Source organism: Adiantum capillus-veneris, chromosome 8 (assembly GCF_014529385.1).
Source record: "Adiantum capillus-veneris isolate H3 chromosome 8, ASM1452938v2, whole genome shotgun sequence".
In the NCBI taxonomy this organism is placed as follows: domain Eukaryota; kingdom Viridiplantae; phylum Streptophyta; class Polypodiopsida; order Polypodiales; family Pteridaceae; genus Adiantum; species Adiantum capillus-veneris.
In genome coordinates this window covers 125997143-126012490 of record NC_140938.1, presented here as the reverse complement: position 1 = coordinate 126012490, position 15348 = coordinate 125997143, and the positions used below count along the sequence as shown (strand labels likewise).

The 15348-nt window shown below is 47.5% G+C and overlaps 1 protein-coding gene across 1 annotated transcript in view; it reads left to right on the top strand.

Annotated features, from left to right (window-relative positions):
- Positions 1-14812, top strand: part of LOC147452916 (LEAF RUST 10 DISEASE-RESISTANCE LOCUS RECEPTOR-LIKE PROTEIN KINASE-like 2.1) — a 31907-nt gene extending 17095 nt beyond the window's left edge. The window contains exon 2 of the mRNA XM_086518470.1: positions 13190-14812. Within this exon, the coding sequence (XP_086374596.1) occupies positions 13190-14394 (1205 nt within the window). The 3' untranslated portion in view covers positions 14395-14812. The remainder of the gene's footprint in view (positions 1-13189) is intronic.
- The last annotated feature ends 536 nt before the right edge of the window (positions 14813-15348 follow it).

Here is a 15348-nt window from a genome sequence, read left to right as displayed (position 1 = left end):
AAAGACTGGCGCCCCTTTAGGTATTTCTTTTTGTATTAATTTGTGTTCAAAGTACAAGCGAGTAGCCAGGACTCACTCTCAGACTCTGCGTCCAGATGCTATGAGAAGTGAAAGCCCAAACCACTAATATAAAGGTTTAGGTTTACAAGGGATGCTAAAAGCAGAGCCCAAAAGCTAAAAATCAAAAGGTTTTAAAATAAAGCAAAAGCCCTCTGTCTCTCACAAGCTCTCTCTCTCTCTCTCTCTCTCTGTGTCTCTCTCTTGAGAGGAAAATAAAGCAAAAGAGTTCTCTATCTCTCTCTTTCCAATTTGCGTGGAATAAAGCAAAAGCAATCCCCAAAATCTGCCCCTTCATTTGCATAGGAAAATCAGCCTTGCCATGCGTAGCCAAAAAGCAAAAGTGCCGTACGCTGCTGCCACATCAGCAGCCCGCAAATTGCGCCACAAATTCCGGGTACGCCACGTTAGCAGCCAGTACGTACTGCAAGCCACGTCAGCATTTTTCCAAGCTCTCCGCGGGGCTGTCTTCAGCAGCAGGCAGCCACGTCATCATTTTTGCATCCTTTGCCAGAGGGTGTGTGTGTACTAGGCAGCCACGTCACCAGTTTGTGACAATCATTGGTAGGTTTGGTTATGGACAATGTGGTGTTAGGTCTACGGCTCTGGAGCAACTTGAATTGGTGCAGGAAAGGGAAGCGTGTGTGGGTGTCCAACTAGACTTTGTCAAAAGCATACAAGCCAAAGGGAGTAAACTTTCTTGTTGTGTATTGCCTTCACCCAAATTTCCACCTATTGAAATGAGCTCCTCAGATACGCATAATGTCACAAATTGGTGACGTGGCACCCTAGTAAGTTGTCCCAACTTATGGCCAGAGGACGAGGGCCCCCGGGGACACTAAATTAAAAGCCAGAGACTTGATGACGTGGCTGTCGTACGGATTTTCGCGATTCACGCTGGCTGTACGGACTTTCGCGTTTTACGTTGGCTATAAGGAATTCTGCGATTTCCGCTAGCTGGATTTTTACTGGCAGATTTTGGAGATGTTTGCTTTTGAGTTTGAAGCTTTTGGGGGACTTTGCTTTTAGAAACCCTATGTAATCTTTATAAGTGGCCTTAGGGGCTTCTCAGAGCATCTGGACGCAGAGTCTGAGAGTGAGCATTCGCGGGCTGAGTTGTACTATGCACGCAGATTAATATATAAAGAAATATTGAAAGGGGCGCGAGTCTTGACGCCAATACCTCTTGGCACGGAACTAAGCTGGGCTGTGTCGTCTTTTCTAAACTGTTTTGAAGTGAATCTTTGTTGTGTCGCGGTAGAATCTTGACTTGGGGTGTCCAAGTTTGTTACACGTAACATTTGTAGTGCTTGTGGATTGGTCATGTGCGATGAGGATGGTCTTTGCATGTTTGTGCTACCTTATGTTCATGCTTGTGCTACCTTATGTCCGTGCGTGCAATATTTAGTGTTTTGCTCACCTAGCTACAAGCAAGGAGACTTACGTGGCTATGGGATGCATGCAAACCATCTCACATTTTACATGGTCTTTGGTAATGCTTGGCCATATTGGTGCCCCTAGTTATGGAATGGAATCATGCACTACATCAGTACTTGTACTGCTAACTAGTGTTTCTCGAAAACTACCATTGAGTTTGATATGCATTCTATCTCTATGCTATAAGCTTGATGCATCTTACTTTTTCTTGTGCTGGGTACCTGAGTATATGCTGATAGGGTGGAAAGATGTATGTAGCATGGTACCAGCATTATGTTAGTCCTTGCTCTAATTGGTTACAGATAATAGATGTGCTTCCTGTGGCATCCTAGTAGCTTTTATGTGTAGCCTAGGATAGCTCCCAATGTTAGGCATGGAGTTCAAAGTTACCAGGAGCGCGGAATGGGAACCCCGAGGGGTCCGGAATGGAAACGGCGTGGAACGGGAGGCATAAAAACACCCAAATAATGCATTTTGTAGATCTGTGTGATTGAATAGAAGTAGTATGAGAGTCATTTGACTCTAATACTCACAAAAAACTTGATTTGAAGACCAGCATTCAACCTTACTATGGCAAACGTGTGTTGTGTAGACTTGAGAGCTTGAGAGAGGGAGAGAGGGAGGGGAAGAGCTTGAAAGTCGAGAGAGAGAGAGAGAGAGAGAGAGAGAGAGAGAGAGAGAGAGAGAGAGAGAGAGAGAGAGAGGGTTGTAGAGTCTAGTCTTGAAAGCTTGAAAGCAACTAGAGCTTGAAGAGTCGAGACTCAAGAGGGTAGAGCTTGAGCCTTGGCCCTTGAAAGCTTGTGTGCATTGTGAAGGTAAGGGGTGGGGAGATGGGCATTTAATAAGGGCGAGGCTCACATGATAAAACACCCAAATCTGAAAATCTGCCCATTCGGGGCCGTTCCGGTATCACATGCGTGCCCGTTCCGGGCCAATCCAGGCAATGAACACCCCTCGGAATGCCATTCCGGCATTCCATGCCTATGAGATGACATTCCGTGATAACATTGATGGAGCTACCTACTAACCTAGTATAAGAGATAGTAGTGTTGATAGTGTACTTACAAGTACACCTTGTGTACTTACAAGTACACCTTGGTAGCTAACAATGCCACCATGCTATCTACCACTAGGAGCTTGATAGATGGAGTTGATATCTTGGTAGCCACCAGTGGTACCTTGGTGCTTGGTAGCTATAAAGGTAGTTGGTAGCTAGCACTAGTATGACTTTTGTGCTCAATTGGTGATTAACAATGCTGGCTTGGTTGTGTTAGGTGTAGCGAAATTGAAATGGTGACAAGGTCTAGACTTTACACTTCCGCAAATCTTAACTTCTTTCCTTGCGGATTCGCTCGCTGCTGCTGTCCCGCCCCCACCCCCTGTGTTGCCTCGTGCCCCCTCCTCCCCCCCCCCCCCCCCCCCGCGCTCCGTCTCCCTCGCTGCAGCCCCGCCCTGCGCTGCCCCTCCCTGCCCGTGCTCAGCCCCCGCTGCCCCTCAATCCGCTGGCCCCACCCGCTGCCCTCTCCTCTGCTCGCTGCGATGCCTATCCCGCCCTCCCCCGCCTCTCTGCATTTACTGACCCCCCCCCCCCCCCCCCCCCCCCCCTTTCGTTTTCTTTTTCGCACGCCAGGATTTCTCCAGTCGATTGGCTATGGCAATGCTAGTTCTTTTACAATGTCTGCCGGGGTCCCTTTGCCGAAGATTTGCTTTACCCACTCTTTCTCCGCCACACCAGTAGACACAGATGGAGGCTCAAGCTCCGCCACAGAAGGACTCCACTGAAGCCCCTTTGCCTGACCCCGCTGAGTCCACCATTCGACTTGCTCTATCATCGACAGAGCAAGCGAGCCTAGCCACAGAGGTAGAGCGCTTGCAGGCGACTTCTGTCATCTGCAAGATCCTCGGTACCAGACCCAGCAGAGGAGAGCTGCGTGATCTTCTCCAGGCCTGCCCCCTTGCAGAGGTGGGCAAGATCTTGGATGTTCAGTTCCTCGGATGAGGCTACTACCAGATCGAGTTCGAGACCCCCGAGATGGCGTCCAAGGTCATCGCCATGAGTCCATTGACCATCCGAGCAGCTCGAGCCCACTTTCGACAGTGGAGACATGGTTTTGACCTTGCTTCGGATATTCTAGTAGAGGAGGCAGACATCCCCATCTCCGTCTGCTTTCTTGGTTTACGAAGGGAGTACCTATCACTTTTGTCCAAGATAGGCTCAGCGATTGGGAGTGTCCTAGAGACACCTTGCACGGTAGCCTCAGTAGCTGCCAAGGCGGCCGGCATTCCCTCACGTTTTGGTTAGGGACACTCACTCTCTCCCGAAGGTCATTCTTCTTCCTCGGGTGAGTGGGGGTTGGTTTCGACAGAGCGTGGAGTATTCGGGCCTCCCCGAACCAGTGCTTCATTTGTCGACAGGTGGACCATCTTGCGAAGGCCTGTCCATGGAGGAGGCCTCGACCTACGCCACAGACTCAGTCCAAGCCTGCAAGGGCTGGCCAACAGCCACAGACAGAGACACAGAGCACACATGCAGAGCCACCTTCCGAGCCTGGGGCTCCAGCGGAGAAGGGATGGCAGCAGGTTCGTGGTCGATGATGGGAGGGGCCACAGCAACAGCTTGGCACTCAGAGTGGTTCTCAGGCGCCTGCCCTGCAGCAGTGGGTTCTCACAGGGAACCCTTTCGATCCTCTTGAGCAAGATGAGGTCCCTGCTCCAGCCCCCACCTTAGCTTCACTCTTGACAGCCCCTGCTCCCCCAGAGTTCCCCTCCTCCTCATCATCCCCCCCTCCCCCCTGCCTCCTGCTCCCGCCGCCTCTCCCCCTCGTCCCTCTACCTCTGCCGCTCCCCCCGGCCCCTCCTCCCCCTGCTCCTACACCCCCCCCCCCCCCCCCCCCCCCCCCCCCCCCCTCCCGCTTCAGTTCCACAATCGACCCAGGGGGCAGGGCCATCTCCGGCTGCTAGGAGATCTCTTGGTAGCACCTTTGCCACGAGTCGCTTGGCGAGAGAAGCACAACCTTTCTTGCGACCCCCTCTACAGGTACAGACGTCTCCCTTTGTAGCAGTCCCTCGTGGTCTGACGAGCTTCGACATTCGGCGCCGATGGCACTTCTTTGACTACGACTTTACTCGTTTTCTCGGCGACCCCTCAACAGACCATGAGGCAACCTGCTTTAGTGGCTCACGCCTCTCGAGTCAGTAGCGCCCATATGGATGGGAGCCTTCACGCGACTGGAGGTTCTCATCTCTGTTCGGGCTTGCTTAGAGATTGTTCCTTCCCTATTTTTTGAGCTACAGAGTGAGGGACGCTTACAACGAGTTGCAATAGAGGCCCCGCAGGTGGAAGAGTGTTGTTTTCAGAGGATCCGAGTGGTGGGCATCTGTGGGAGGACTTGTGTCATCGATCTTGACCTAGCTGCTCTTGAGACTGGACATTGGAGACTGTGGGCTTGGGAGTGTTGTCCACTGGCACGAGTACAGTGGGATCCTGGAGAGTGGCTTTGGAGGGACCCCGTCTCTTCTGCAGACCACCCAGGTTCCCTTTCTTTCAGTAAACTGTTCGACTGGAACGTCACATACTTGCAGCACAGAGAGAGGCTGCAACACCTCATTGGCAGGAGGAGGGTCTCACAACTGAGTTCTTGGCAGCTTTTTGGGAGAGGTTATGGGACTCCAGACTGCCGAGGCGAGTCACTTTGTTACAGTGGCACACAAAGCTACAGTAGTTGGGACTGGCTTGTGCATAGTGGTCTCTTGTCCGCATGCACAGCTTGTGACCATCTTGTGGAGAGTCAGTGTCACTGTCTTTGGGACTGTCCCTTGGCACAGCAGGTGTGGTTGCATAGAGCAGTAACACTCAGCACAACGGCCCTTTTCATTTGGGTGGCCCTCCTTTAACTTAAATTCGGGTGGCCTTAATGCTCAAGACTTTGCCTAGCTAGCACGGCATCGTACTCGGCCTTTATGTGTTGACCGGCCTTACTTAATGGGCGACCACTGTAGTTTTTGGGCGGCTAGCTCCACTTAGGAGGCCATTGGATGTTTATGGAGCGGCCATCAATTTCCATCATAATTGGCATATATATGACCAAGGCATTGCCTTGAAGTTTTAGCAGCCCATGACTCACAGTACCATAGTGAATTTTATTGCCCAATTAATGTCTTGCACGCTTGCCTCCAAGATACAAGCTTACGTGATTGCATTTGGAGAGTTGTCCTCTCTTTGCATCTGCTGAAAATAGCCAGCTTCTTGGCCCTGCCTCTGTTGGTTATATCCCGTGATCATTGCATTCCAAGAGACGACATTCCAAATACGAAGCTCTTCAAGCACTTATTTCCCTCTAGGCATTGCCAAGAATAACCTTTAGGGTACATCTTGGCCAAGCATTGCCAAATTACCATTTTTCGCATACATATCGTCCATCGTAGTGCTGAGCACAACTCTGGAAGCATACCCCGTTATCACTGCACTGCAGGAGATGACATTTCGGGCAAAATGCTACTTATTGGCCTATTATGAGTACCACATTCCAGATCCTGTCGAAGTCCGAAATCACCAGATTGCACACTCCCTGATGCGACCAAATTGGTACGGAATTGGCCCCTGAGGAAACTTAAACTGCCAATATCTTGGCAACCAGAGCTTCGATTGCCAATTTGAAAAGACCGACCTCCTCCACAAGACGAGCACTTCAAGCCCATGCATTCACTTCATCCCTAGTCCCTCATCTGTAATTGTTCAATCTGGTATAGATCTGCAACCAATCCCAACTTCAAACTGGCATAACTTCCTCATCGTAGCTCCAATTGATGAGCCGTAAAGACAAGCCCGTAGAGCACCTTAGAACCACAATTTTAATTGTAGACTTCCATTTTTAGTCACCTCAGATATACCCACTTTAGCATAAAAAACATAGGTTCTTGCCCTTTAAAGCCGCATCTGGCATACATTTAGTATCAAACCTTGCCTGTTATCAAGTCTTAGCCACTGCTCAATATACATATAGGCTTCAAAGAAGATAAACTTGCATCCCCTTGCCCTTTTTCCTATCATGGAAGCGGAGCGGCACGACATCGGAACGGAAGCATTTTTTTTTATTGCTTCTAATGGTGATTTTGGGAGCCCCAAAGGGGTGCACGAGGGCCACGACTCTCCAGATGAGTATGTACATGATAGAATCGCAATAGCCGCTTCAACATATATCACAATATGTACATGATTGCTTCTATTTCCATGTATCAAAAGGTGTCAAATGTGAAGTGAATGTTTTTATTTCACATTGTGCACGTGCCACGGCACGACATCCACCCCCTTTGAACCTGCACAACCTTCGGTATGTGCCACAATAGTATTTGTTATGCACTAAAACTCATGGTCAGACACCACATGTTCGATTTCTCCCTCAATCTGCATATAGTAGACCCGTCATCCTTTCACTATGTTGTGCATCAAATGGATCAGCATCCCCTCTTCTTTTGAACAATTTAACCCTTTTTCCTACAATGGAATTTTCATTTATGTCCCATCCAACTCAAGCAAGGTTTAAGTTGCATTTTTATGCACATGCTTGACAACATAAGGGTCAAACCATCTTTTTGCAAGCTTCCTTATTGTAGAGTCGTGGTTTTCAAGGCTACTATCATACACCAACACCGATCACCTTCTTCAATGGCTTTTGGTGAGCCTATGTCTCTTGTCAAATCTGTCTTTTTTTTTCAACCTTGCATCTTTAAGTCGAGCTTTTGCAAGCTCAATGTCTTCAGGCCTTCTTTCCAATTGACACAAGACTCCACAAAACCTACTACATCCGTATACATGCCTTTCCACCAATATCGTCTTTTCACTTTGGCAAAAGTAGCCCATACACCTGGATGCCCAACATATAGGCTTTCATGAAGCTCTTTGATAATTTTGAGCTGAGTAGGCTTTTCACATACTACTCACAATGGAGTCCCGTCTCTCTTCTTTTAGGATGTTTCCATAAGTAGCCATACCTTAAGAAAGTATCCATATGCTTTCTTTCTGATCCTTTTGAATTGTGCTTCAGTCCAACCAGCCCGTCCTTGTAAAATACTCAGGTAGCGACATATGAGCAAGTATTCATCCTTGTAAAACTCCTCTGAGAAGGACTCAAGTGAAGATACAATGCATATATCATCACACTTTGCATGAGAAGTTGTGTAGAATTTTGTACCTACATTTTCTCCTTCATCAATCATACCATCCTCATCTTCATACCTTGCCGTTGAAAGCATATCTGCCATTGAATTATCTTCTCCTGCTATGTGACTAAATTCTGGGTTCAAGGACTTTATATAAGCAATTCACCTAAGCATAGCTATGTCAGGAGTAGAACAACTTGCAATCATCCCTAGAGGTGGTAAGCAATCAGTCTCCACAACTATGGATGCTCCAATCAAGTACTCTATGTCACACCTTAATGTTGTAACCACTACCCATAACTCCCTTCTTACGTGTGGATATGCTCTTTGGCGAGAGCTTAAAACCTTGGTCCCAAAACTCACCGCATACATTTGTTTCTCTTCATTATCTTGTCTTAGTGCCCATCCTATCCTTGTTGGACGAGTGTCCACTGTCACAATCATTGGTCTTCCACACTCATAGTTGACCTTCCTCAAAGTTGGTGAAGACAACATCATTTGCTTCAACTTCCTCATAGCGTTTACATATACATCGTTCTATTGGAACCTTTGGATTTTTCTTAGCAATTAATAAAGAGGATCTGCGACATGTGCATAATGTGGAATCCATATGAGATAGAAGACACATGCGCCTAAAAATCTTCTCAACTCCATGATATTTATGCACGATTCTTTCATCCTTTGTATTGCATCCACTTTAGTTGGACAAGGTCGATGGCCATGAGGACTACAAAGATGCCCCACAATCAATATTTCTTCAACCCCAAACATTGACTTTTGTTTAGATAAGGTAAGGTTTACTTCTTCCAGCTTTGTTAAAATTCTGTCACAATCATTAATGTGGTTTGCCACATATTTATGGCACCCCCTTGAATCTAGAGCCTTATCTTCTTTTGGCTATGTCGCATCCTTTTCTTTTTTCGGAGAAAAAAGATCCTTCATTAGTTCATGAAACTGCCTATAGGGCTACAACCACCTCTACAACAGAGGGCTACAACAATCATGATGGGGAGACTCTCCCAATGAAAAAACAACATATGTACAATGAGGCTAAATCAAGAGATGGGAGGAGGGAAAAGCCACACAGGTGGACGGTAATGCCATCTGAGCACACCTTGGACCATCGTGAAAAAAGGCCGAGGGCGTCAGAGTCGAAGGAAAGCCTCTGTGCGCTCCCGCATGCGGTCGGAGCTGCCCTGGAGTCTCTCGAACTGTCCTCTGAGAGTATGGATCAGCTCTAGCTAAAGATCCCGAACAGTCTATGCTGGTGGTACAGCGCGAGCCTCGAAGATGAGGAAGCAGCGGGCCCGCAAGATGAACCAGAGTGTCAGGCCGCATATGAGCTCCCAACACTCCTCTCTCTCACTGCATCACTCCTGTGGAGTAAGCTATGTAGCAGGTTGGAGTGTAGGTCGATCCCCCTGCATCACTATCCTGCTGGTGCAGGATAGCTCAAACTGAAGTGCGGGGTCCGTGAGAGTGGACCAAGCACCTGCCCCCCAAGTGTACTACTGAGCTGTGGAAAGAGCTGGCATCAGCCGAAGAACACGAAGCCAAACTTGTTGTGCCAAAGGACAGTCCCCCAAAGATAGTGACACTGACTCTCCACAAGATAGTCACAAGTTACACATGTGGCCGAGAGACCACAATGTACAAGCCAGCTCCCAACTGCTGAAGCTCGGTGTGCAACCAGCCATTGGAACAAAGTGACTCGCCTCGGTTGTCTGGAGTCCCACAACCTCTCCCAAAAAGCTGCCAAGAACTCAGCTGTGAGACCCTCCTCCTGCCAGTGAGGTGCTGCAGCAGGACGAGTTTCTCTCTGCGCTGTCAGTATGTGACTTCCCAGTCGAATAGTGTACTGAAAGAAAGGGACACCTGGATGGGCTGCTGAGGAGAAAGGGTCCCTCCAAAGCCACTCTTCAGGATCCCACTGTACTCGTGCCAGTGGACAACTCTCCTTAGCCTACAGTCTTCAGTGGCCAGTCTCAAGAGCCGCTGGGTCCGGATCTATGACACAAGTCCTCCCGCAGATTCCCGCCACTCGGATCCTCTGAAAACAGCACTCTGCCACCTGTGGGGCCTCTACTGTAACTCGATGTAAGCGTCCCTCACCCTGTAGCTCGGAGGGTACAGTCTCTGAGCAAGTTCGAACTGACATGAGAACCTCCCGTCGCGTGAAGGCCCCCATCCATCTAGGCGTTGCTGGCTCGAGAGGTGTGAGCCACTCAACTGGTAAAGGCCTCCGAGATGTCCTGACACATGCTCTGCACCTCTCTCATGCCCTGTAGCTGGATGCCTTGAAGCTCCTCTGATAAGCTTGAAAACTGTAGCCAGTCACCTAAGTGCGTGTTGGACCCTCTGCCATGGGACCCCAGGAAACATGAGGTGGACTACCAACCAAGTGGCCTCTGTGAGTGCTAACCATGGGGTTGCAAACAAGGGGCAGTCTTAGGTGCTCCTCTGTGCAAGTAGGCTGATGCTGCTCCAGGCCTCGTCGCAGTTGCTCCCAAGATCAGAGCAGAGTCACAGCGAAGTGGTCCTCTAGTCTCCTGCTCAAGCCAACTCTGCGCATCTCCGTGAAAATCCATCTAGACGAAGGTCGCCAGGGGCCTCCAGTCTGAGGCACCCTAGCACTAAGCCACTGAAGCAAGAACTCCTTTTAAGGATCCTCTCCTGGAAGAAGTCCTCTGACAATAAACTTCCCTAGAAGGGCTCTGTTGTGTTGTGTTGTGCTGGGTCTATGATCCCTAACCCTCCTTGAGAACAAGGAAGAATGATGACCTGCCATGCCACTTTGGTCCGGCCTATCTGAGTGTCACGCCCTGACCAAAGGAAGTTTCTGATTAGCATCTCTATCTGGCGGATGCAAGAACTCGAAAAGATCCAACAAGAAGTGATGTACCACATAGTAGCCAACAACATTGGTTGGCCACTACAACTCTGGCTGCGAGAGAAAGTTGTGCGGAGCTCCAATATAACAACTTTCTCTTGATAGACAGGAGGAGGGGAATCTGCTGCTCGGGAGACAAGTCCAAGCCAACCTGACAGCCCAAGTATCGAACTGCAGTCCCTGGGGGAATCCACCTGAAACCCTCACCTGGCATCCAATCAGGCGTAGGACCACTACCAACTGAGAAAGCCACTATCTTTCTCAAGTTGATCAGTGTGCCTGATGCACAACAAAAAGTCTCAAGAGCCCGCTCACACTTGTGAAGGTTGGTCTCCTGGCCATCCAAGTACAAGGCTCAAACTCAGTATCCAATAGCTCATCTCCCCGAATAGGGAGCGCCAAGCCACGTAAACCAACGTGCTGTGAAACCAAAAACCTGCTCATCGCCTTGGCATAGAACAAAAAGAGGAAAGAGGCAAGAGGGAAGCCCTGTTTGACCGAATGTATGAGCATGAAACGATTACTTCTACCTCATGACAAAAGTACCTGACTGTGCGCCCGTCTGTATAGAGCTGACACACCTTTGATCCAATAATCTGAGAAGCCCATCTTGTGTAGAGTGCCCTCCAAAAAGTCTAAGTCAACTCTATCGTAGGCCTTCTCAAAATCAAGGAGAAGAATCACCAGATCCTCACCACGGAGCCGAGCGAGGGCAGAAGCCTCCCAAAAAGTAAAAATGTTGTCAAGGATACTACGCTCCTTGACAAAACTTGTCTATGTCCCATGTATAATGCTCTCTAGAAGTGGTTGAATCCTCAAACTCAGAGCCTTGCAAGAATTTTGTAGGATGAGTTGAGGATGGTGATGGGTCGCCACTATCAAATCTCATCCAAGGAGCCACCCTCCTTAGGAATGAGGTAAATCAGGTCCTCACTCATGCTGTCAGGCATCTCTCTTTTCTGCACACCCGTGACCCGATTGAGGCCATTGTGGGCTTGAGCCCATGAGCCCTATCCACACACTCTCTCCCGTGGTTCACCATCTTCACCTACGCTCTGCTTTTACCCGTGGGCTGCTCCCGAGGCCTCCACTTTGTCAAGGTTTGAAGTTTGAACTTTGCACTGTGCAGATGGGCCGAGTTAAGCATCCCGAATGGTAGTATGTAGAACAATTGAAGCCTTAAAAGAAAGGGCAATTTACATGTAAATGCAAGTATTGTGGGCATACTTGAGACGGAGGTCCCTCTCGTATTCATGCACATTTATTGTCCATCTCTGGCCATGGTGTAGGCCCATGTGAGAGTGTGCCAGAGGTCGTCAAGGAGGTGGTCAAAGATTGCATGTAGATGCAAAGAATGTTGGGAAGGACCCAAATGCATATGTAGATGCCTTGGTGGATGATTTTGGAGGTAATGCCTCTCTATCTCAAGGAGGTGCCTCAGACTCAATGAGTACACATGCATTAGGGAGTGCACATGTAAGTGCCACTGGGACTTCGGCTTCCAAATCAAATGTGGGGTCCTCAAGTAAGAAGAGGAAGGTTGCACAAGGGCCTTTGGCAAGTGCATTTAGCTTGCAAGCACGCAAGCAAGTAGATGCCTTGCGCAGGTTTTTTAATGCAGAGGACATTCCTAAATGGAAAGTGCGGAGTCCTTTCGTTTTGGAAATGGTGAAGGCAATTGGACAAGTTGGTCCATCTAATGTGCCTCCCACATACAATGCTTTGCGTACCATAGAGTTAAATGATGAGGTCAAATGCATTGGTCATGAGATCATGGGTGTGCGCGAGAAATGGACGAAACATGGATGCACAATTGTATGTGATGGATGGTCTGACACTAGACACAGGTCTATCATTAACTTTCTTGCATGCTCTATACATGGTTCTGTGTTTTTGAAATCTGTGGACACATCTGGGGAGACAAAGACATCAGAATTTATTTTCAAGCAGCTTAAGGATGTGATTATTGGGGTAGGACCCTCCAATGTTGTGCAGGTATGCATGGACAATGCAACTAATTGTGTTGGGGCCGGGCAAATGGTGGAAGAGAAATGGAAACACATTTTTTTCACTATAGGGTATCAATGGTCCATGTCAAAAGGTTCAAGCGGCATTCATCTATTCACTACTGTGATCATGATGTGCACTGTATATATGTGATCATGGTGTGATCGTGATGCATGGGAACTATGCACAAACATGGTATGAACCATGTGTGCAATGGGATTACTTTTTACTTTAAAGCTGCCACCTCCACCTAGTCACGAGTGTTGGTGTAATGGTAATTTCTTGTCCTAGCAAGGTGGCTAAAGTGAGGGATTTCCTTCCCAAGCATCATGAGCAGTCGATCCCCTGTGGAGGTGGGAGTGTCAATTAGTGCCTTGGCTATGCAGAGATACATTGTGTCCTCCAAGAGACCGTATTGTGAGGTTTTAAGTAGTATCTTGGAATTCTTTGACTAAAGATATATTGTCTATTAGTCTTTTTGGCTATAGATATTCTTTTTATTAGTCATGTGGCTATGTATATATACACTCTTCATTTTGGCAGCTTTGAGAGACACACACTACACAGGTAAACTAGCTTCAATCGTGTGCTAATTCTTGTTATTGAACTACAATTCAAAGTTTTTTTACTGAACTGTAGGTTGTTTGGGTGTGCTTTCGTGCAATAGAATTGGGATTGCAGTTGGACTAACAGTCGTGAGTGCTTTGTTGATCATTCTTACCCTCTGCTGGATTGTCAAGGCAAAATTATTGAAGAAACCGGAAGAAGTTATCACATCCAAGCATCCATTTCCATACCGGGATCTTGATAACCTCACAGAGCGTCCAATTGAGATGTCATACTCCTCCCTTGTATCTGCAACAGACAACTTCATCAATACTTTAGGTGAAGGGGGCTTTGGTGTCGTATACAAGGGATCGCTGACAGCTGGCGTGCACATTGCTGTCAAAGTTGTGGCGGTGGCCTCAGAGCACAGAAAGAAACATTTTCTGACTGAGGTGGCTACAATAGGAAGGATTCATCATGTACATGTTGTGAGGTTGCTCGGCTTTTGCATGGAAGAACAGCGTAGGATTCTGGTTTATGAATATGTGAACAATGGCTCTCTTGATAGATGGCTGTTCAAGCACGAAAACGATCCATTCATGTTCTTGTACTGGCAGCAAAGGTACGACATTGCATTGGGCATTGCAAAGGGACTAGGCTACTTGCATGAGGAGTGCAGGCATCGGATCATACATCGTGACATTAAACCGCAAAACATACTTTTGGATCAGCAATTATGTCCCAAGATTGCAGACTTTGGGCTCGCCAAGCTAATGGCCAGAGATGAGTCTCCAGCTGCAACCTTGGCCACAGGCACGCCAGGCTACATTGCACCGGAATTTTGGATGGCAGGCGAGGGCCAGATAAGTACAAAAGCTGATGTTTACAGCTATGGCATGGTGTTACTGGAGCTGATCAGTGGGCACCAAAATTTTAAGAATGGTTCCTGCTTTCCCGAAGAGGCTTTTGAAGCAGCAATCAATGGTGATATACAGTCTATTATTGACGTTAAACTGGGTATCACCATGCCAGCCGACGATGAGCTTCCAATTTCAAACACCATGGAGGAGTGGCAGCAGGTCCGGACAGCTTTATTTGTGGCCCTCTGGTGCATTCAAGACCGTCCCATGAATAGGCCTCACATGAGCGAGGTTGTGCTGTACCTCGAGGGAAAAATCGCAATTGATGAAAATCCTCCCCGACCAGCAATTGCCTCCATCCTACTCAGTCTCTCTCGTCCACAATCGTGTCATAGCAATCACCAAGGCCTTGCCATTACTCCAGTGAGTGGCCGGTGAGACGACTGACTGATCTTCTAGCTGCCCAGTATGTCAACTGAGTTGGTGGTCAAAAGACGCATCATTTCTTACAATCAAGAGTGCTGGTTAAGAGTCACGAAACATTTCTAGAGTACCTTGTATCATATTCTAAGCGGCCTAGCTGTCCTTTCACAAAAGGTTTTGAACAATTCTCACAATAATTCCCACATTTTGACTTAACATTATGAGCTTTTGCAAGGGAGGCACGACATACCTAGCTAGGTACGAATCATCGGTCCCTTGCCCCCAATCGTACCTAGCTAGGTATGCCGTGCCTCCCTCTGAGAAGCTCATGATGTTATGCATTGTATGAAAAACATTGAAAAGGCTCCCTTTTCCTACATGAGAAAATTTCTAAATCTTGTTGTGTTTGAATCTTCTATGAGATGCATCCGGATTCCATAATCGCATAGGACAAGCAAAACCATCGCTGTGCTCCATTTATCATCAGCAATAAAGCAAAGGAAGATCACTTATGCCAAAACTCGGTTGTATCGATTCTAGGCTAATCAATTGTCTCCCATTCTTCACCGTCTCTTGGAGTGAGATTTAAAATGTCCACCATGCAAAAGAGTTTAGGAATATCAAGCGGGCAACCTCCTTAAAAGTAGTAGAGCTACAAATATCAACATTTTTCCTTGTATTTAGGAAATTTCAAGGAAGCTAACGGATGAAAGCTCGAGCACATGACCTAGATGGAAAAACATAGTGTCTTGCTTTAAGTTGAAAAAATCATAAAAGTTTAGTAAAGTAACTTCTCATCAAAATAAGATTTTGCATAGATTTCACGACAAGAATTCGAGTTTCATAACTTAGTTCTTAGATCACATATTTATTATAATAAAAAATAAAAATGTTGAAAATGTTGAAAGAGGAACATTTTGGTCTTTCAAAGCTTCTTTCGTTGACATGAGAAGGTCATGGGGCAAAAGG